The 23,429-nt window shown below is 42.3% G+C and overlaps 4 protein-coding genes across 4 annotated transcripts in view; 3 read left to right on the top strand and 1 right to left on the bottom strand.

Moving 5' to 3' along the window:
- Positions 1–23,429, top strand: part of LOC108086222 (uncharacterized) — a 90,915-nt gene that overhangs the window by 36,683 nt on the left and 30,803 nt on the right. Inside the window, exon 2 of the mRNA XM_017183092.3 lies at positions 702–898. The gene's annotated coding sequence lies outside the window, so the exon portion shown is untranslated. The remainder of the gene's footprint in view (positions 1–701; positions 899–23,429) is intronic.
- Positions 2,523–4,449, bottom strand: Hsp60D (Heat shock protein 60D). The gene has a single exon (XM_017183068.3). It carries the CDS (start codon positions 4,332–4,334, stop codon positions 2,643–2,645), a length of 1,692 nt encoding a protein of 563 aa, XP_017038557.1. The 5' UTR covers positions 4,335–4,449; the 3' UTR covers positions 2,523–2,642.
- On the top strand, positions 4,858–5,658 carry LOC138928066 (uncharacterized). The gene has a single exon (XM_070284347.1). It carries the CDS (start codon positions 5,193–5,195, stop codon positions 5,526–5,528), a length of 336 nt encoding a protein of 111 aa, XP_070140448.1. The 5' UTR covers positions 4,858–5,192; the 3' UTR covers positions 5,529–5,658.
- LOC108086213 (uncharacterized) lies at positions 7,512–8,068 on the top strand. Its single transcript, XM_017183079.3, has one exon. It carries the CDS (start codon positions 7,619–7,621, stop codon positions 7,964–7,966), a length of 348 nt encoding a protein of 115 aa, XP_017038568.1. The 5' UTR covers positions 7,512–7,618; the 3' UTR covers positions 7,967–8,068.

Raw genomic sequence — 23,429 nt, forward strand, 5'->3', positions numbered from 1 at the left:
TTTGTTTTACAGCAGTCAGCTCTGCGAGGCGCGGATTTCAAAAACTGAAAAGGGTGTGAGAAATATTATAATTGTCATACAGCAGAACGAATTTGCAAATATATATTAATAAATAAAACCCCAGAGGAAGCCAACAAAATTTATTGAACATATTGCTTCAGTATTGCTTGTACGCTATTCAAGTGTAAAATGGGAATTTTCTTACAAAAAGCAGTATTAATTAATCATTTTAAAAATAAATGATTGAGCTTAAATAGACATTTAATTTTGTGGGACTTGCTGATAAATTTAACGAAAATTACCTATTTGGGTTTTTCTTTCTTCGGCTTACTATTTTGTGAAACGTCTCGGTCATTTTGATTCATGAGTCGCCACCGCAAAAGTCGGAAGTTGTCAGACAACGGAGCAAAAACCAAACAGAAACTAGAAAACCCCTCGGCCCTGACACGAGTCTTCGCGCTGTGTATCCTTCTGCCGCGCGAAGGACCCGCCAGACATGGCAGCGCTGCCGTTGTCCCTTCCGGGGGCGTTGCTAAAACAAGAGGCGACAACTGTCAGGCTGGTTTTGTGTCATTGGATTTTGTATTTACGAACTGGAGCAGCGACAGTGGAGCATACGTGTGTCAGCAGGATGAGGGATAGACTAGAGAAATTGCAATCGCTAATCCCAATGAGTATTTTCTGTATTATCTCTTTCGCAGCCATCACCAGCACAATTTCATATCACTTTGCACCCAGACATCGGCACAGAATCGGCGGGAAGCGGTGGAAAATGTTGCGCTTCCTCAAGAATCGTTAGCCCCGGCGTCTGTCCAGGCTCCGACATCGAACCGCCCATCTCTCTATATGTGTATATGCTTAGCTGTATCCGTATCTGTATCCGTATCTTCGTGTCAAGGTAAGTCCACTTATGCTCCCCATGTTTCCCCCGCATTGAAACACCGTTAGAGTTGCAAAGTTCTCAGGCGCCCCAATCAGCTTGGACTTCCCTGTCTCGGCCATAATCCTCGATTCACTGCCAGGAGTCACTGTTGCATTATTAAGAGTGCAATTTTGTAGCCGGCGAATACGAACAACGACCCTCCGATGGCAGTGACCCAAAAAAGTATCCCAGGCTCCTTAATTATGCATGTCCTGACTGTGCCCTTTGGCTGTGCCAGTGTGGGTGCATGTGTGTGTGGGAAGGTCAACCTCCTCAATAAACAGATGTTTCGGCTTGTCAGTCCCTTGTAGCGTATGCGTGCTTTGTGCTCGCCGTTGTAATGCTCCCGCACTTCCTCCGTTTGATTGTCCCTAATCACCGTTAATGACATCGCTACAGGCTTACATAACTGACGTATTCAACCCGTGCATACTTACATACATATGTGTATGTGGGCATATATATCAAGATAAATAAAAGTGCGGCTGCTGACATTTCTCCTCCCCGCTCCACCTTGTTTGTTGTCCGTTTCCATATGTATTTGCTGCCGGCGCCCAAACAAAACGCAGCAAATGGTTAAGGTCAAGCTAGACGTGAGTCGAGTGAGCGAGCAGGAGGCGAAGGACATCGAGTGGAGCGGGCCAGGCCAGGAGTTTTCTCTGTGTCTATCAAGCGCGGCGGCACGCGTGCTAGTATGAGTTCATTTTATGGATTCGACAAGGAGACAAGCCATAAAATAACCACAAATATGAGTACACTGCTCGCCTTTATTTTGGTTTGAGCTTTTTCTATGGGCTGTCTAACCAGGATTATGAATATACAAAATGAAAAATATTTGTAATCGAAATATCAATCAAGGGACTATATAATACATAATTTTTGTTATTTCTTAAACAACAGAAGGAGAACATCGTAAAAGAAAACTTTTTAACGACTACTAGCTACTAGGGAAGCCCTAGATTTATTTAGATTTAGATTTCCTTCGAAAAAAGACTTACAATAGCGATATCGAGGCCCTAAAGCAAAAAAAAAACAAGGGCCGAAGGACAAACTGCTGCACAAGTGTCCCACGTTTAAATAGGTCAAGGCGAAATCTTCGCTTTGAATAGCGGTGTGGACGATCATGAGCAATAATAGTGATATGTCCATATGCGAGAGTGAATGAGTGTAGGAAAAGAATCTCATAGAGCGCTCTGTAACATAAGCCAGGATAGTGCTTTAAGCTTACAACAGGACAAGGTTATTTTGAACATGTCTTCATAGTTTTAACAAAAATTCTACCTTTATTATGGACATTAAATATTTAGGTTGGCGGAATATTATTGATCTAAAGATCTGTGTTCCGCAAAACGCATGTAATTTTTTGTTTCCAACTCTGGATTGCTCCTCTCTGACGCCAAATTTTAAAAAAATTTAAAAAAATTTAGCAATCTGAAAAGCTTGGCGAGTCTTCAAACAAGCCATCAAGAAGTTCATGTTCCGATGCAAGGATACTTTAATGATTTCTCAATCGCTTTCTTCGGAAAGTATATTGGAAACTGATTTGCTAACTATAAATATACCATTTAATAAACACCTTACACCATAAAATGCAATATCGTAGAAGTCTTATATTTGCACTACTTTATTAACGTCGCGACGCCATGAACTAAAAAAAATTCTAGAAACAGTTGACCACATAATTTGAAATTGTACAGATATAAGGCTTGCCACCAACTATTTACATTCCAACAAGTTTTGCCAGATCCCGAGTAACTTGATTTTTCGGTATTTTGCGCTTGACTGGTTGTTCGGTGATGAGCACCTCGGTGGTGGCCAGCAGGGAGGCTATTCCCGCCGCAACGCCGACGGCGGCTTGCAGCACGTTTGTGGGATCGACAATCCCGCGGGCAGCAAGATCGCAGAAATCCCCGTTGGCCGCATCGAACCCAAAGGTTCCACTTCCGGCGAGCACTCTCCGGACAACTTCGTCGGGATCCGCCCCCGCGTTGAGGGCAATCGTGTAGCAGGGCAAGCGCAGCGCGTCCCTTACGATCTCCCTGCCCATCTGATGCTCCGGCACTTGCGCCGATGGCAGCTTTTGGAGGGCGGGAATGCAGCGAAGGTAGGCGCAACCGCCACCGGGAACAACGCCATCTCGAATGGCCCCTCGAACTGCTAGCAGGGCGTTCTTGAAGCGATCCTTCCGCTCGGTTACTTCCAGCTCAGAGCTCCCGCCCACATAGATGGTGGCCAGATGGCCCTGCAGGCGGCCCAAACGCGTGTTTAGCTGGTTTAGTTCCTGGTCTGTGACGGCCTCCTCGATTAGCTCACGGATATGCTCGATCCGGCCCTCCATATCTTCCTCTTTTGCGTTAATCGGCTCCAGAATGTGCGTTTTCTTTGCATCTACGATCGCGGAGACAACCTCCCCAAGGTCCTCTTCTGTGAGCTTTGCCAGCCAGGTGGCGTCCTCCAGCAGATTGGCACCCATCGCCACGGCCAGATCTCGCATCTGCTCTCGCTGCTCCTCGCCGAACCCGGGGGCCTTAACGGCACACACCTGAACACGACCCTGCAGGAGGTTGTGGACCAGAACCCTCAGCACCTCGCTGGCGAAGTGCGGGGCTATAATCAGGAGAGGCTGCTGCCTAACCTTGGCCATCTCCAAGGCTGGCAGAATCTGGCTAACCTCATCTATCTTGGCCAACGTGAGCAACAGTAGGCAGTTGCCCAGTTCAAGGGTATCGCCATTAGCCGACATTGCAAAGAAGGGCGAACAGTATCCGGTGGGCAGACACACGCCCTCCTGAATCTTAACCTCGTCTTCGCTGCCGTGCGACTCCTTCAGAAGGATGACTCCGTCCTCGCCTAGCTCCAGGATCGTATCGCCAATCAGCTCGGCCTGGCGCTCGTTGCCATTCAAAGCCATCTTAGCCACGGCCTCCACCTGCCCGATGTTCACCACCGACTCGGACATCTCGCTCAAGGCCTCGCACACCACCCGAGATCCCTCCAGAATGCCCTCGCGCAGCAGCTGGACGTTGACTTGACCTGCGCGGGTCGCCTGAATGCCCTGACAGGCCATGCCGCGGGCCAGAATCGTGGCCAGGGTCGTGCCGTTGCCCACCTCATTATTGGTATCGTTGGTCGCCTGACGAAGCAGCTGGGCGCCCAGGTTCCAGCGTCGGTCCTTCAGCTGCACATTGTTCGCAACCGTAGCGCCGTCCTTGGTGATCCGCGGAGAGATTAGTAGCTGCTCAATGAGCACGTTCCTGCCCCTCGGTCCCAGGGTGGTGGCCACAGCATTGGCCATAATATTCACACCCCGCAGGAGCAGGCTGCGGGCCTCCCTTCCGAACCTTACGTCCTTCGCGTAGTTGCGTGCACAGATGCACCGATTCAGGATTATGCGACTAAGCATCCTGAACATAATTCTCAATTCCACTGTGTTGGGTCATCAATTTTGAGAATGTTCCAAATAGATTAAAAATTAAAATGACCTTTTGATCAGTAAGTACGCTTTCTAGCATGTTTGGAAACAGAAACAGAAAATGTGACTAGCTTATGATATAATGTTGTTTTTTTTGGAAATTTTACATAAAAATTATGATAAATAACCTAAAGGGTTATAAAAACACGAAGGGTATTGGAAAGTCGTGCCAGCCATTTTCATGCTTTATTATGTTACAACTTGTTTTCCTTTTCGTCATTTTATTTTAACAACAAATATTACATCTGCGCCATGTTTCCTGCTTGTTTTTCGACTTTCGTTTATTAAATGTGGCGTGCACGTGTTGGTAAACTTACACACACACACACACACACACCGCACAGACAGGACTCTCGTCGAGTCGCACACCAGACACGACAGTCGCCATTCACACACAGACGCGTTCCTCCGCAGACAATGTGATTCCGACATTAATATTAACGTTAAAGGAGCAACAACAAAACGCTCATCAAACATGCGGCGTTTAGTACGCAAGCACACACTCACACACACTCACTGGCTGTGTGTGTGTGTGTGCGAGAGCGAGCGAGAGCGCTGTCGCCCATTTCCTTTCGTCGTTCGCCTCTTTCCGGTGCGTTGAAAGTTTCGCCGCTCGTTTTTCGTTTGCGGCTTGTTTTCCTTTTTTTGGTCCTTCAGTTGGCAGCGAGCATTTCCTTAAGGCAAACGCGGCTCTGATTTGCCCTCCGCGAGTGTTCCGCGTGCGCCAGGACTTCGATTTGACTTAAATACCCCTAGGGCTCCACTCGAAAAATCGCCTAAAGCCTTCCAGCGTCGATCATGGCTCTGGTGGCCCACAGGATGATGCTGCCGGCGCGGCACCGTCGCAGCACCCAGCAAGTGGCCCGCAACAAGGTGGGCGTGCTGCTGGTGCCCAGCGTGGCGGACTACTACGGCGGCGATGTGGTTCCGCCCACGCCCGCGGTCTCGCAACTAAACCTGCAGCCGGATCCGCTGGAACCAGCCGTAGATGGCAGCGGCGGTGGAAAAGTGAGTGCAACAAGTCGGTGCAACGTTCAGGTTCAGTGTGCAAAAGCGTGGAAAAATGGAAAGTGGAAAACGGGAATTCCTATTGGGAGGCAGTCGCGCCCGCCCATTTCCTGGCTGGCTGTCTGACTTTCCTCCGACTGGCGCCAACTTTATGCCGCTAAGTTTTGTTGTTCTTGGTCATGGTTGGGATTAGGAATGTTGGTTCCCTATATTATGTATACGACGCGTGTCTGTGACGAATATTTAAGTGAGTGAGTGACTGTCAAATACGAATTTAAATACGCAACCGCGTGGAGAATTCGACTAAGAAGTTTTTGCAACAATTTTCTTTAGTTTACTTCCAAATGAAAATGTAACTTTTTAGTATAAACACAGAAACGGTTTATTTTTGTGCTCTTCAATAAAACAAAAAATATTAAGTGAATATTGCAAATTACAAATGAACTTAAACAATCGTTCCTAAAAAATATGTGACAATTGATAGGGTATACAAACCTCGGCTTTTTAGCATGTTTTTTAGTTTTTTTTTTAATGTAAATAATCACAATTGGTTAACCAAAATGTTAAATTGCTTTCTGCTGACTAAATAAATACAAATTTAAACAAATAGTCAGAAACAATTAATCTGTCAATTTTATAGACAATTGAAAAACAAATATTTTAAACAGAGGAAAAATTTAAATTATAATAGGGAATAAGCCATTATTATACCATAATTTTAGCCTTGATATAAGAGATAAGCTTTTGGTTGTTTACACGTGTTTATAAACTTCCATTACTATGCTTTCGGTATCCACCCACGTAATTTCGGTAAAGCAATTAAAGTAAATTGAACCAACTCCAGGATTTGATTAATAGAAAGCTAAGTGACGAGCTGGGCTAAATATAAGTATAGACGGTTCATCACGCCCCTCTACCTGACCGCAGACCGCAAATGGAATTTTTAATTCCTGCCCGGCATTGGTGTTGGCCATAATTGAATAGGACTGGTTATTGGGCTGGCTTTGTTTTCGTTCTCGGACCGAGTGACACCTTTCATTATTCCGGTGTTACGATGCGTGACGAACTGGTCGCTGACCAGTGGCGGGCAGAAGTTCATAATTTATTAATTGCATCGGTTGAATGAGGGTGGCGGTGCTGACACCGCTTACAGCAATCAATAAGTCCTAATGCACAGCCTTGACATGGTATTAATAGAAGGGAGTCAAATTAGCACATTTCGAGTTGGCTAATTTTACGGATATTGCAGAAAGCACTGATAGTTCCTTCTATACTAATGATAATCTAATAGTGAAAATAAGCAAAACAACACACTGAAGAAATAGCTGAGGAGCGTGGTCTTGGTTTTTTTTATTAGGTACATATGTACATTTCATATTGGTCATAAATAAATGAATTATATTTTCTGGAGTGGGGAATATAGAATATCAAAATAAAATAGAGCAAAGGAAACTCACCATAATGAAGGCATGAACCAAGAAAGCTTTTGCCTTCAGCTTTCACTGGCCATCGTAGGCTGCCTGCAATAACAGCTTTCAAAAAAAGCCCGGCTTTTCCGATTAAAAGAAAACTTAAAGCTATATATGAACATGGTTCCGTTTCATTTTCCGAATGTAAAGTTTACCCCTTTGCTACACAGACATCCCAAACTTTGACTGGCACTGCTGGCCAACTTGTTGACGCGTTCTCGGCTTGTTTATGTTTTCTACCGTTTTGTTTATATATCTTTGCACGTTTTCATTGAATATTGATATTGATACTCAAGACAAATGACTGGCCTGGGGGATATAATACTTTTTTTCAGTTTCTTGCCGGCAATCAGCCGTCTTGCTTGGAGTTCTCTGGGATCTTAGGGAAAGCAATGCTATCGGGCACCGATTTTGTGACTGCCGCCTATGTTGAAATCGGCAACGGTAGTCAGGTTCACCGAACGACCATGGATCCTGTACAGGCCCCCACGACTGGGGGGCAGGTGAATGAAATTATTAAGCAGGCAGCCAAGGAGTATGAGATGGCTAAACTGCAGCGATTTTTGGGAAGAAGAGAAAGAGATCTCAAGCGGCATTAAAACAAAGTCACATTAATATACAAAAACTAGAAACGACTGAGTAGACTCTGATAAATGTGCCTTAGGTACATAATAAAATAAAAGCATTAGTCCTCGATTACCCGGCAAGCATAACGTTATTTTTGGTTTCATTGAAATTCCCTCAAAAATGTTTGCAGTATATTCGATCGGTCATGTGGCTGCTTACGAGGAAGTAGATGGCCGCCAGCAGGATCCATCGCTTCATCTGACTCCTGAGCAGCGCTGTGAATGGGAAATGAAATCCATAATCCTTTTGGCCCAAAAAGAGCACGAGGACCGGATTCGCAATCAAGTTATAGCTGCAATGAAGCAGCGCGCGGACCAAGAATTAGTCAAGCGTCGAGATATAAATCCCTTCCCCCACAATTTGATCAGGGAACCAATGGTCGACGATGAGGAGGTCAAGGCACTGCTGGACTTGGCCGCTTCGTTGGAGAACAATAGTGAAAATGACGAAGACAACGAGGCTTTCTAACTGCACCAATTATATAGAGTGCATACGTGGACTGAATTAAAAGAGAAACTTATTATTGATCAAACTATTCAATGGAATAAACAACGGAATGACTGAAATGCATCCAACTCTGAGTACATGTATTTACTAGATTTGTAAGCGTTCTTTAGGCCTAATTTTTCAAATTGATCTATACTTTAGTTTATTATTGGCAATTAATATGGATATATTAGATCAATTGTAATGTATAGAAGTTTCTGCTTGATTACTATCATTGGAAACTGAAAGTGAATCCGCAATAGGAGTTTGTAAACCTTTTACTTTGTCTTGTATTTGTGTATACCTGAGTACATAATATTCGACTATTCCGACTCACCCGCATAAGTATGCTACAATTCTTCCAGGTTTCTTTTAATGGCAGGCAGTCAAGTTATAAATGCAACATTACTCCGTAAGGAAATATTTTCAAACTAAATTATAGACTTAAAAATCAAAAGTAAGCAGCTAGGCTACTTTTGAGATATGCGATAAAAACTTCCTTCATTTCATTTTAAAAGAGGCTAAACTTGACCCGAGTAACTATGTACAGCTCTTGAGCCCTGGGGGATTTGAGAGCTAATTACGTTTAAACTATTCCTCGGATTATGCACACTTGCACACTTACTTCCCCTGACCAATGCCCGAAGCCCTGATCTAAAATTCAGAATTACATTGGAGCTTACAGAGATTTATTTACAAACGATGTGGGTGGCATTAATAATAAAGCAGTGGGGCTGCCTAACGATTACCCCCTGATGATGATGGGGCAAATGAGCAAGGTCTCGGGTGCATCTGTAAGTCGCATGGCCAATTGTCATAATTTATGTAACAAAGAGCCGAAAAACCAAGCAGCCGACGTTTTGTCCCGCCTGAAACTTTAATTAAGTTGAACTTATCTATGCCTTACACATGAGACTTCGGCGTGTGCGGTCCAGCCCTCCGCCTCCTCCTCCTGCTCCCGCACACAGACACACGCCCGCTTCACGCGTAAGCCAGAAAACGCTCTCAAATATGCAAATGAATGTGGCACTGGCACGTCAAATGCGGCTTTACCCCCGCACACTCGCACACACACACACACACACCCACTCACAGATACGCTGGCACCTTGGGGAACATGCATTTTGGTCATGTTTACTATGTCAGCTAGGATAACGACAGAATGCAGTTGAGTGTGTGTGTCCGAGTCAGCGAGCTTTTACACTGAGCGAAATTTGTAAATCACTCCTAAAAAAAAACTTTGAAATTAAAATTTAAAAATACATTAGAACTATTTTTTATCTAGTTCCAAATTATCTTTATTTTTTTGATTTAAAAAAGAATTTGATCTTCTAATTCGAAGCTGGGTTTCCCCCTTTCGGTCGACACCAATTTCTTGCCGTGTCTAAGCAATGTCAGCAAATTAGGCCAAAAGAGAGGCGCTCAGAGAGCGACAGCTGCTATCAGCTGTTTGCAACGCCCACGCACAGCTGAGCGGCAGCGAGAGAGAGCTTTCGCTGGCTCTGCACTCGGCTCGTCTCGGCTCGCTCGGCTTGTGTCCCCTCGTGTCGGCTCCCTACCTGGCCGAGCTTCGTCCTGGCTTTGTTTACATGCCTTCAGCTGCGCTTGCTGCTCGCGAACTCTTGGGCGCTCCTGCTGCTGCTGCTGCTGTGGGCAGGACGAGCGAGAGACCCACTTCGGCAGAGGCGCTTTCAATTTCGTTCAACCTGAATCCTGAATGCGGAAAACTGAAACTGAAGCCAGCCGAAAACGAGTCCGATTCGCACTCGCATTCGCCATCGGTGGCGGCGCTCGCTTTCAATTTCGCCTCGTTATTCGTTGGTGGCCGCTGGGCGGCCTCAGTCGTGTTTTTGTTGTGCCCGTCAGTGCGCGTCTCCTGCTGGCTCCTGCTGGCTTGGCTCCTGCCCTCCGTCGCCCCCGTCGCTCGACAGCCGACAGCCCAGCACAGCTCGGGAGCTGCAGTCCGCGACGCGTCCGCGCCTATAAAATATGAATTTCTACCATTTTTCTACTCGTCCGCAGCAATACCAATAGAGAATAAAATAATAACAGGCGATACGCAGGGCGAAAACTCGAGTTGAACGCCCACCCAAGATAGTTGTGTGCAGAGGGAATGCGGTTAATAATTGATTCCGTTCCCAACTGGCTGGGTGCGGTGGGTGTTTCGTGCAGAATAAATAAGGCAAAAATTACAGTGCAAATGTAATATGGAATTGCAATCACAGCCGTATCAAGGTGACCACAACAATCCGATCCCAGGTCCTGCAATTGTCACTCGGACATGCCCGTGCCCGAGCCCAAGCCCTGCAGGTAAGGAATCCAGGAGCCAAAGGGAGGAGCAGCGGACCGTGGACTCGTCCTGAGTGACAACTGCAAATGTGCAAAACTAACGCAAACAACAACCCAATATAAAATTAATCAATAATCAAAAGAAATCCGATCGAAAGCCGAACCTTTTAAATCTTACCGTCAATTACTTTGACTGGCAAGAAGTGTGCATTTCAAAGCTAATTTCAAAGGCCGAAAAAATTAAACTGAAATTAAAAAATTACCATATTCTTAACAATCAAATAATAAAGTCTAAACTAAATAAAATTATATATAAAAGTAGAGCAAAAAAAAAAGAAATATACTATAAATAATAAAATGATCCAAAAATAATAATAATAAAATATAAATAATTAAATCAATCACACTCTAGAATCATCACCACTAAATTCCCCTAACGAAGGCATTTAAATAATCAATTCAGCCATAAAACTTTGGCCAACAACAACAATCATCCAGCCAATGCCAATCTGAAGAAGCCTTTATATAACCTCAAAGAAATCATAACGAACACATAATGATAAATTGAATTATGGATAATAACAAATAAGAAAAGGAAACCTGAGACTGCCAAGCTGGAGTAAACAAACGAGGCAAAATGGAAGGATGTTTGTATACACACATTCGAGGATGTCTGCGATGTATGACAGATGCTAGCAATAAGTGGCCAACAACAATCCGGCCAGACAGCATGAAAAATGATAATGGCAGCAGCCGCCTAGCATACGTGAAAAGTGATTATACACACGCCTATTCTTGTGTGTGAGAGTGCACATCCTCAATAAATACAATCAGCCGATTTATTGGGGCTGAAATGTTAATTGAAAGGGGACTTTGACGGCCACAATACATAGTTCTCGTGCCGATTAATTCCGACCACTTACCTGCCGTCGTTGTTTACCTGTGAAGTGCTGCTAATTCGGTGGTGCCACAGGAGCACTACTCATTTGCGAGCAATTACATCAACACCACAATCGTTTAAATTAGGCCGGGCCCACAGACACTCGCACACATGCAGGCTGCTGGCTCCGCAGCGAAAGTATCTCGCCTCGCATCTTGGAAAATATGAAAAAATGCAAATAAAAAGTTTGAGTTTCCCTGCGAAAGTTTTCCAGTTTCGCTTTTTGAATTTCGCTTCTGGCAGTGGCGTCGTCATCGTTGCCGTCGCCGCTGTCTGCCAGTCGAGACAACTTTGTTCAGGTGTTGTTGGTTGTTTGTGGCACACGTTTTTCGTGTTTTCGGTGGAGTGCCGCGGCAGTCCTTCCCACCTTTGACCTTTTGCACTTTGTTTTTGGCAGGCATTCGCAGCTAAAAAATATATGATATAATTTCGGAAATATATCAAATTATCTTTGTTATATTGCAAAGTTTTACGCGAGATATAACTTTAAAAAATTAAAATCCTTTAAATGTTGTGTGTGTAAGTAGCAAGGGTATTACTAGTGACATACAAAGCTTTGGAAATTGGTACAACTGTCATTTTCATGAGCATTCGATTACAAATTACTTTTTTGAAAAAAGATATAAGTAGATATTTTGCGTTATATTAGGGAATATATGTACAATTTCTTAATATAAATATATTATATTTTGTCATTTGGGAGAACCATTTTCTTAAAGTCCTTTTTTATGGTTCTAGAATGGGGGATTTACTTGCAGGTCCTTATAGATTATTGAAACTGTAACAAATTTTAAAGTAAATCAATATTTATTATCATCATCTTCTTTGAGATATACCCACTTTGTATTATTTCAGAATTTCGGTTTAAAATATTTTGAAAATAGGACTATGATTATATGAACATATGAACGATCCGATAGAAGAACCTATAACTTTGTTGTTTTTCAACATAATTTTTATACCCTTGCAGGGTATTATAATTTCAGTCAGAAGTTTGCAACGCAGTGAAGGAGACGTTTCCGACCCTATAAAGTATATATATTCTTGATCAGCATCAACAGCCGAGTCGATCTAGCCATGTCCGTCTGTCCGTCTGTCTGTCTGTCCGTCTGTCTGTTTCTACGCAAACTAGTCCCTCAGTTTTAAAGCTATCTGAATGAAACTTTGCATATAATCTTCTATATGCTCTCACTGCTATATATGTCGGAAGGGGCAGGATCGGACGACTATATCTTATAGCTGCCATACAAATGTTCGATATATTTATAGAAAAATAATTATAACTTTGCTGTTTTTAAACAGTTTTACATAATTTTTTAGATATGGCCATTTTATATTATTTCAGAATTTTGGTAAAAATTTTATGAAAATCGGACGACTATATGATATAGCTGCCATAGGAACGATCTGGAAATTAATAGGAAAAAAATTATAACTTCGTTTTTTTTCAACGTATTTTCATCTACTCTGAGATATAAGCTTTTTTTATTATTCTAGAATTTTGGTATAAGTTTCATAAAAATCGGACAACTATATCATATAGCTGTCATAGAAGCGATCGGTAAATGTATAAAATATGTAAAGCTGGGAATGTAAAACTGTAACTGTCAAACTGTAAGCATAATAAGTATAGGTAGAATGTAATGAAACTCTATTTTGTGAGTTTTTTCAGCATTTAAATCTATAATAAAACCAAACTGCAAGGGTATACAAACTTCGGCGTGCCGAAGTTAGCTTCCTTTCTTGTTATTATATAAGATATTTCAATTCATAGTTATTTTACACGATTAAAATAAAAAACACAGTTTTTAAATTTTATCAAAACCAAATAATTATGGGCTTTGTATAAATATACAATTTTTATATATCTCCTGTTAGTTTTTTATTAGTTTGACCAGAATGACCCAAACAAACTGCGGTGTGAAGAAATTAGCTTCATTTATTGTTAATTTATTTTCCAATGTTTTTAGTATACTTTTTTTTCAAGAATTATTATAATTTTTTTTTCTTAAAGGATTAACGTACATTTTTATTATAGATAATCAAATATAGCCAAATTATAAGTATTTCTTGCTTTCCATTGGAAAGTTTCCAATATAATAGATGGAGCGAGTTTAGTCATTTACTTTTTAGGTAATCATAATGCCTAACTTGTCTATTATATATTCGCAGTAAATTTAACAATATTTCTTATTATGGTTTTTATGATAAAATTTAAATTTTAAACACCATTTAATCGCCCTGGGATACATTTAATGTAGTATTTCTAATACATTAAAGCTAGCTCGTTTTTGTTTCGTGTTTCGCTTTATTATTTCTTAGAGCAGGACAAATGGGAAAATGAATGTGCTTCCTCCATAGGAAGCCGACATATACATATATATCTGAGCGTGTAAAGTAAAACTAAAGAGTTACTATTGCAGCACACTTGATAAATAATAATTTAAATATTTTTTTATTTCCATCCCGGTGTGGTCTAAGTCCATGCTGGGCAAGGACCTTTCCTTATTCCCGTAGTTGACCTTCAGGGAGCGTTCGGCCCCGTTTGCTTGGTTACCTTTCGTGTCTAGCAATAATTTTTCAAAATTGAGTTTTCGCCAAGCCAAGGAAGCGAGAGTAGTGCAAAGTGGCCAACCAGCAAACGCATGCGAATTAAATGCTTGCGAAAAAGAGGCCCAACGGGTGGCAGCTGGGGTGGTGCCACTCATCGCACAGGCTGCCATCAGCGAACGTGGCCATAATTCAAACGACGCGCAAACTACTTAATGTTATTAGATGTGTCTTGTTGGGGCAGCCTTCCGGCCTAGTCACGCCCCCACTGCAGCTGTGGGGGCTGGAAAACTTTAGCCTGGATTTTCTAACAGTGTGCTATCGCGGCCGTGTGTTTGTGTTAGCCAAGTTTATGCTGATGTTGCTGATTACAGCTGGCACTGCTCGGGATCTTGGCTCCTGTGGTCGACCGCCTTTTGGCGATTCATCCTGCTCTTTTTTCTTTGCCTTCCGATTTTTTCTGTCCTGAACTTTTCGTCGTTGACATTTCGTTTTCAGCATTTTTTATGTGTGCGAGCATGTGCGTACATACTTTCCTTTTTCCTGGACGAGGCCTGGGCCTGTCTGGCTGCAGGTACTGCATTTGAAATGGAATATGGCAGACATTTTTACGGTTGAGATAAGCACGGCGCAGTTGGCTGGCTCCTGGGTTTCGAGCTGCCTAACTTCTCAGATTTGTTGCCTGTCTAACTCGATGCAATCTAATTCGTTGCAAAGTATCCTATATCCCTTGATGTGTCTTTTAACATTCCTTTTACAATTACTGAAATTTTGATGAGGTATAATGTTTTCAGTAAATATAATTACAGGGTATTATAAAACAAAGTAATAATACTTGACTTTCCATGCATTCAAATTTATGATCCTTTGAGTTATCTACTTATTTTTCTTACATAATGATGGAGCAACACTTGGCAGTGTCGAGATATAATTAGCGTAATTTGGAGGCAACCAATCTGTAAAGTTTCAGCCAACTTGCAGGGTCAGCACGCAGTTTTAGACAACTTGGCAGCTGAATGCACTTTCGTTAGTCGTTGATTTCGCACGATTTGTACAGCACATCTTGCAGTTTAGAATATACACAAACGTACTCGGTATTTGCCAGGTTCTGCTGAGATTTTAAGTCGGGCAGATTAAAGAGTGAGCCCAAACAAAAAAGATTATTTGTATTTGGCAAATTTACGCTTATTGACAGGCCGGGGAAGGGGAGAGGCAGAGGGGGCCATGTTACAGCCATCAGCTTTGGCCCGGTTTAAGGTTGTTTATGGCCTCAGCTTGTGTGGCGATAGGCCTGTCATTTATTAACTAGAGTTTGCATTAAGCTGCTCGGGCGAGGCGATGCCGAGAGGCAGCCTAAGAAAACATCAGCCTGGACAACAAATTAAGCATAGCATATTCATGCTGTAACGACGGAGTGCTGCGCCCAGTCTTAAAGATGTTTAAACACAGAGCTTTATCAAGATCCCGAGTATATTCCGACTAACCCTTAACTCAGGCAGGACAAACAGGGCCCGAATGACTGAGTGGCTAATTTGGTAATAGGAGAGCTCTCGAAAAACCCCTGGACTCTGGATCCTGGGTCTCTTTTCCCTACCTTCTGATTTGCCTGCTTGCCTTCCCAGCACACTTTTCCATTTGCTTTAACTTTTAAGTGTTGCTCTGTTTTCCATGCCATGCCTTCCTTCGTCTCCGCTGCGAGTGAGGAAGCTGTTCTTTGCAAGGACCTCGAGCTCAGGCCCAGACTCGTCGAGCTGTTGACATTGTGTGCGGTTATTGTTGCTGCCGTGCGCCAGGAAGCAAACACTCTACGCCTACTTAGGCAGCTTTCTCGGCGGCGCTTGTACGGCTTTGTTTTCGCATCTGGAGGCTGCTGCAGTGCCTCGGGCCTCCGCCACCGCCTTCGCCTCCGGCTCGAGCTCGAGCTCGAGTGGCTGTCCTCGAAAATACCTGCCAGGGTCATTTGTTCATTTGCATTCGCAAGACTGGCGTCCTTTTTTGCATTTAGCATTTTGCATTTAGCATTTAGCATTCTAGTCGTTGTCCCCAAACGAATGCGCTTTAAAATAATTAAAAATTGTGACGCAAAAGCGAATGCAAATGAGAAGGCGACCGGCAGGAGCAGCGGTGGCCCTGTCCGGTGTCGGAGTCAAATGAATTGGCATGTGTCGTGGCAAAAGTCTAAAACTAATTGGGTTATGTCCTCCCCAGATGCTCGTTGTCAGGCCAGCTTAGTCCGGCTCAGGCCGGGGCCGCAGCTCCTCCGATGTCCTTTGTCCACAAACAAGCCCATCGCCCCTGACGTTGATGGCTCTTAAACTGCACTTCATTTGCAGCACCACACACTGGTGTGGGGCGAGGCGATGCAAGTGGCAACAACGGTCGGATTGGGATACAAATCCGGTTCCTAACAGTTGCTTTCAGCTGTTTACGCCCATCTACAAGATGCACAGACACATTTGCCGGATACCTACCTGTGTCTGGCCAGCGGCCACTGCATAATTTAGTGGAACCCTGGCCTCGTTGACCGAAATTCGTATTGTCCATACTGTTTTGTGGTCGGCCTTGGACATCGGAATCAGGCAGTATCTGTAAATGTATTATTAGGAAGTGCATTATTGCAATTACGAGGTTTGTTCTAAAAATGGGATTTTTCTGATGGTATTATATTTGGGTTTACCTCTGTCAACTAGTTGTAGGCATCCTTGAAACACTGTCACCATAAGCAACTGAATAAAATACAACTTTGTGGTGAGCTTAAATTGTTTCTACGAAAGATTTTAAAGTAAAGAAGTAACAAAGAAGAAACCTGTCATATTTAAAAAGACCTTCTTCTGGGAACTCTTTTTAGCTATGTTTTAGTAACCAAATATGGGGTTCTGTTTTAAAAATACCAATTAAACATATCCAACTATTAAATGAATTAACTTTGGTTTAATTTTAATTGTCATTTAAAAATTGGTTGGATAAATGAATAAATCTGCACAGCAAAATACATTTAACTTTGATTTCGAGTGGAATACGACTTTATTTGTGAGGTTTTTGTATTCCAAATCGGGTTAACCAGCCGTTTGATCAGACTGAGGTGCAAGCTGCGAGGTGCGGTGTCAACAAGGCATTGTGTGCATGTTACATTTTCCATTTCCCGCCTGCATTTGCATAACGCGCTGCTCTTCCGATTTCCACCTGGCTGACTGGTCTGTGACAGCCAACTGCCATTGTCGTCGGACCAGGTACCAGGGACCAGGGACTGGGTCCGTGGGAAAGGTCGAGGGACACATTGAGTAGATACGATAACAATGACAGTGACGAGTCGGGGTACTGGGCTTATGGCTGATGGCTGTTTGCAGTGGTTGTTACTGTGTCATTCGATGTATTTACACAGCCATATTTGTGTGTTATATCGCAGAGGTGACTGCTTTCCCCTGCCCTCCCCAATAAACAACAACCATAATGGGCTGTTATCATTGGGTCGGAACTAGGGGGCGGGACCTTTGTTTTCTGATTTGATTGTGTCAGTGGGAGCCGCCCCCTGCGGCCGTTGAATCAACAAGTACCCTACCTCCTGCCTTACGTGTTTATCTGGTGAAAGGGGAGGCTTGTAAATGACAAGGTTGCAAGTTTAAAGGGGCCCACGAGGGAGTCGGGGAAATCGGGAAAAATCAATCATACGCCAAGTGTGTCAATATGTCGGGCATTTTATGCAGACCCAGCCATTGTCTTTGGGTTATCTTAATATTGTTTTCTATACGGATATTCCATTCTCCCTGCCACGAGTTGGGCCTTAGGTCAGGTTGTCTAAACAAAACTAACCTCGTTTCGCTGCCCTTTTTGTTTGCTGTTGCTGCTGTTTTTGCCCGACGAGGGGCCAGCTAAGGACAGCAGGGCCTGCCTCCAACAAAATGACCCCAATGCTGGGAAAACAATAAATTGTGAAATTGTTGAGAATGCAAAGATGCAAAAATAAATTCAGAGACTTCGACACCCGCGCACAAAGAGGTCAGCTGAGTAATGCGGCGAGTGCAGGAGAGATAGAGCAGCAGGAAACTATGTAGCAAACTGCCAGTGCAAGTTTCAAGTGGAAGCCAGGGGGAAATGGGAGGGAGGGGGCGTGGTCAGCTTGGTTGCAAACTTCTCGGCTAGAGTCTAAAAAGGCCAGGCGTGATATTTTATGGCCTTCGAGGACAAGCGCTGCGAGTAAATAAAAAGTTGCCATTATAATTTGGAACCACTCTGGAGGGACAGCAGCAAGGCATAAGCCAAGATAAATAATCTGAGCGACCGAGGTTAGGAGGGGGTCTCAATCGCTTCATCAGAAATCAAGCCGAGACTATGTAGCGTCTTTATGGAGAATTTATAAATCAGACACTGCTTTGTAATTAACATTATTTTTAACTGGCCAGAATAAGCTCATTTCCATCCGCAAAAAGATAGGATAAACATATAATATTGGATTGTTTACTTAGCAATACAAACCTCTGAAAAATAAGGTTTAAAGTCTTAGCAAAACGTCCTTTACAAAAAAATCCCTTGGCCCGTAAACCTATATGGAAATGCAGTCATTAAGCGGCACCATAAAAAGCAATAAACACGACGGGCTTCACTTGCACTTTATGTCATTTGCACCGGGCTCGGTTTCCATGCGCGCTTAAATCGGACGAATGGTCCTGGCTTTGCCGCTCCTCCCCTTACCCTCCCGGTTTTTGCTTCAACCTCATTGTAGCCATTACCCAGGGCCAGTGTAATGGCCAATGGCGTCCAGGCCAACTCCAGCACAGCACTTTATTGAAGTTTTTTCCAGCCAGTGCACTTTTCTTTTTTTTTGTAATTCATGTGGCAGTGGGGTTCTATAACTGGGACTGAGACTGGGACTGGGCCAGCCTGTTGCCTTATTGCCTGCGGTGCATCGGCTCGCTTCGGTGCTTTGTCTTAATCTGAGACTCATTCTACGCAACATTGCGCTCCCTCCCGGCTTTAAGGGCCGCAATTAAGCAGAATTTATTTCATACGCTCAAACTGCGTAATGGCTGGTTGGTTACAGGTTCAGCATAGAAAAAATGGCAATATGATGTGTGTAGAATATAAGATGAGTACTAAACTAAGGGTCAAGTTAAGTACTTTCGTTGATATAAATTTTTCTGACTAGAGGTTTCGAATTTTAATTGTGTTTCTGCTATCCTGTAGATAATTCAGATGTAATCTATTCAAACAATTAGGAATCGTCACGTTTTTATCAGAACAGAATCGATACTATTAAAACTAGAATCTCGTAATTCTTTAAAATCGTTGTAAAGGTCTTTAACACCCAACATTCAAACGTTTCGCTGTTCAAGTTCAATCGTCGCTATAAACTGACAACTCTGACACTCATAGAGAACTCTATGAACTTGGTCTGACATGCAGGTTTCCAATGGGTTTTTGGCTTTTGGGCAAGTGTCTGATGCCAAGACGGCGACCCCTGCACGTCAGTCCATGTCCGTGAATCAAGTACACGAGCCTAGTGTCAGTTTGTTCGCGTAACACTTTAATTAAAAAACCGGAACGAGGCGAAAATTAAAAAGTTATGAATGCCACTGCCACTGCTGTGCAGCACACACACATCCCTCTGCGTGCAGTAGAGGCAAGGGGTTTTTGGCGCTCCGATGACTTCTTATTAGACAAAAGTGAATTGAAACGCGAATAAAAAAGAACGAATACTTTCACTGCCGCCCCACTTACTTATATAAGACATCAAGCGACGGCTTCTTGCCAAGAAAATATGGAGACGGCGAAAGGGAAAGCGGAAAACAGAGCAAGAGTTAGAGGAAGGAAGCGAAAGCGATGGCACATAAATGTTTTCCCCGCGCGGAAAAACACTGTAGATAATATTGAAATTGAAATCGAAAGAGAATAATGAACGAAAATAAACATTTACTGGCACTCGCTGTTGCGATAATCAATAGTATTTCCGGTTCTGGCCGGAATTCTCTCCTACACTATGTACGTAATACATATGCATACATCTGCGAATTCAATTCGATTTTGGTATCTGCCCCAATATGCCCCTGTCTGTGCGAAAGCTCCGCACTTGCGGAAAATTATTTTATTGACAAATTTGCATGGCAATGTTGTCGAAATCTGACGAACTTTGTCTTTATTGAAACACTCAAATATATCGAATATAAACCTTAACCTACACTAACATCTGCATTATAATGAAAAAGTGCTTTAATAAAAGAAACATTTTTAATTGTCAAAAAACATTCATTAGTTACCCTGAGAAAACACGGTCACTGCTGAGCAAAAATAAAGCAACAAAGCGGACTTAAAACGACAAACAAAAACTCAATCTGTTGGCCACGCCACAAAAGTCAACTTGAAATAAATTTAATTTTTAATTTCAATCTCAGTCTACCCGCTCGTCAGTGCTACACAAAAGCAAGCGGTTGCGGTGGCGGGGAAAGTCCTTTCCCAGCTCATCCCGTGTGCCATCCCTTCGCTAACCGTCCGTTTTACGCGTATCCTTCCACTGCTGCGTAGACAACTTCCAGAGCCGCAGCTGCCACTTCGTGTCTGTGTGCAAGTGGGTGGTCCCTTGGCCTCTCTGGATCCTTTGACTGCTGCTTGTGCGTCGAATGTGCATGCGGGGGTGTGCACACATCGCGCACTAAGGTAAACCAAAGTACAAATGACTTAATCGCAAAAATTTCGGTACTGCGCCACTGCACTTCCTTACAGTTGTATGCATTTTATGAAATGTAAATATAAAAGATGGCAAGTAAGTGCGAATTTACACTGAAGGGTTATTTCTAATTCTATAAAGTATTTATATACTTAATCAGCATCAGTAGCCGAATTGATCTAGCCATGCCCTTCTGTCTGTCCATATAAACCAACGGATCTGAGACTGTAAGAACTACAGCCACCAAACTCTCACCAATCCAAAAAACCCGTATCATAGTCCAATTTGGCTTAATGTAAACAATTTTATAGAAAATTAGACCGAAAATGTTAGTAAAGTCGGTTAATACACATGGGAGCATGATAGAATTATACAAGGTAGTCCACTCGACTGCCGAAGTCGTTCGGGTTTTGGTCCATTAATGTCAGTGCATGGCCTGCTTGTCGAACTGAAAGGTTGTGTGTGGACGGCTTTTTTTTTTCAGAGCTTTAACCCTTAAGTGGCCAAGAAAAAAATTACATTTACATACGTAGATGAGGTTTCGCATGGAGGTCTGATGAAACCATCATCGACATTTAAAAACAAAATAAATCAACTCGAATTTATATTTATTATTTTATTATATGTATTATTATTTATTATTTATTTTAAGATACGCATATACTTTGGAATTAAGAGCTTAAACAAGAGAATGGCTGTTAAACAACAAAAACAAAGAATTATGTCAAATTCAAAACTTATAAATATAAAATTATAAACAATACCACTCTTGTCATAACTAAGGAAACTTTTAGTCCCATGCACCGTGTACGGGTTAATCGAAGCACTATGTTGCCATTTCACTCACACTAACTATTGAATGCTATTTCACTCGCACTTACATCAGGGGACTATGATTTTGCCGAGTGGACTACCTTGTATAATTCTATCATGCATGGGAGGTATCATACAATGAAATTTCTAGGTATGTTGACGTTGTGCAACATCTACATTTCGTTTGGAAGCATCCTTGGGTATTGCCCAACATGTTTCTAGCAACATGTACCTGTATTTTGGAGTAAGTTATTAGCAACATTTACTTTTATCTGGGAGTAAGCAACATGTTTTCTTATCAGCATATCTCTCCATTTACCCATAAGCTTTGGGTACCGTGTATCACATAGTGGGTGACACTCGACCTCGACTGTAGGTTATGTACTCCATGATCTAAAGAAAATGGAAAGGGTATTAAAATTTCGACTTTCTGTATTTTTATAGGAATGTACCGTATAATGTACTTTCTATTCCAAGGTGTACAAAATAACTCCGTTTCTGTGATATTATTATCTTATTATTATCTTATCTTATTATTATTTTGCAATATGTATTATCGATTTTCATTGTTTCTGTTCTGAGGGCGTTGCGACCTTCGTCCCGAATGGGGAGCAGCATTAATGGTTATCATCTAAACTCATATTTCCTGGCCCAGTTTAATTTGCGGTCTGCATGCGTAATATCTTTAAAAAAGCAACATGCGTGTGTTGACATTTTTGCTTACCAATGGTCAATATGCAAATAGGCTGGCAAATAAAATGGCGGCTGGGTAAATGTGTCAATTAGTAACGAAAGCCTAATTGGCCTTGTGTTGGTTTGTGAAGGCTTAAAAGCTTATTACACAGCAGAATGCATTTAATTTAACCTAAACAGTTATCAATTCGTATTTAGGATATATGGAGATATATTTTATAACTATAAATGTTTATTTTGAGAGGCAATTCCCTGAAAGTTTATACTCCTACATCTTCAGCAGGTTCTATTGTCTTACTTGTACTTGCACTACCTTTATACCTAAGACAGACTTTAAAGTTGTATATTGACAACTTAATATATACGTTAAATTCCTTCTGGTAAATGTTGAGTAGAATAAAAAATGCGATATCCGATAGCAACGCTCGGAAATCTTAAATCGCAAAGGAAGCCAATTTAAACAAGCTCGTCAGCGTGTTTGTTTCGTACACGAGTGTCTGCTCCCATTGCTGGCCATTTTGTTTGTGCCAAAAATAAAATAAAATGCAGAGCCAAGCAACACGTCAGCGTCAGCACATTTGGCCCAACTTTCGACTTCGGTGCAAATGTATCGCGATGTTGCCAGTAGTATATACCTGGCAGCTGGCATTGTCGGCCCCTATATTCCTTATATTTTTGCTTTTTAGCTACCATTTTGCTTTTTGGGGCGTTGCCGTGGTTGAGTTTTAATTAGCCTTGAGTGCGTGCTGGGCTGAGCCAAAAGCCGTACAAATTGTTATATAAACACATACACACGCCCAACAAACTGTTTTAAGGGCCTAAAACATTGTCGCCACCAAATGAAGTTGGCCAACATGAAACTACGCAGGTCACAGGGAAAATAGTTGCCCAAGGTGTAGTGCAGAAAAACCCAGCACTAGTGGAACACGGCACCGAGTGAAAAGTGTTGAAATGGCAGCGGAAATGAAATTAGGGGAAGTGGAGGAAGTTGCTTGGAGGACTTCAGAAGCCTTTGCGCTTTATACCCGCCCATGCAGACGGAGTCGCCATGGTAAAAGTTAAGGTTACAAGTCGTCAGAGAACTAAATTATATGGTTGAGAGGTTTACGGCTATAGATTTTTATTAGGTGGTATTTATATAATTTAAGTATTAAATATATTTTTACTTTATAGGTATTTTTTATGCTATTTTCTAATTTTTAATAAGCGCTGTCATACGTAGAAAGTGACTAAACGTCAGTTCGGAAAGTTTCCAACGCTTTCTGTGTGAAAACACGAAAATGGCCCCTATTATGCAAATATTGGGGTTTTCTTTTAATATGATATACATATTTCAATTGGGATGAAATTGTTTTTTTTGGCATTAATATTTAAAATGCGTATCGTAGGGCCAATAACCAAAAATTTTAAATTAAGCTTCGAATGTACGAATATTTTTACTTTTGTTTAAAATCCCTTGACTGAGAAATAGGCTTTCCTACAAATTAATACAAAATTATATG

This window comes from Drosophila kikkawai, chromosome 2R (genome assembly GCF_030179895.1).
Source record: "Drosophila kikkawai strain 14028-0561.14 chromosome 2R, DkikHiC1v2, whole genome shotgun sequence".
NCBI lineage: Eukaryota > Metazoa > Arthropoda > Insecta > Diptera > Drosophilidae > Drosophila > Drosophila kikkawai.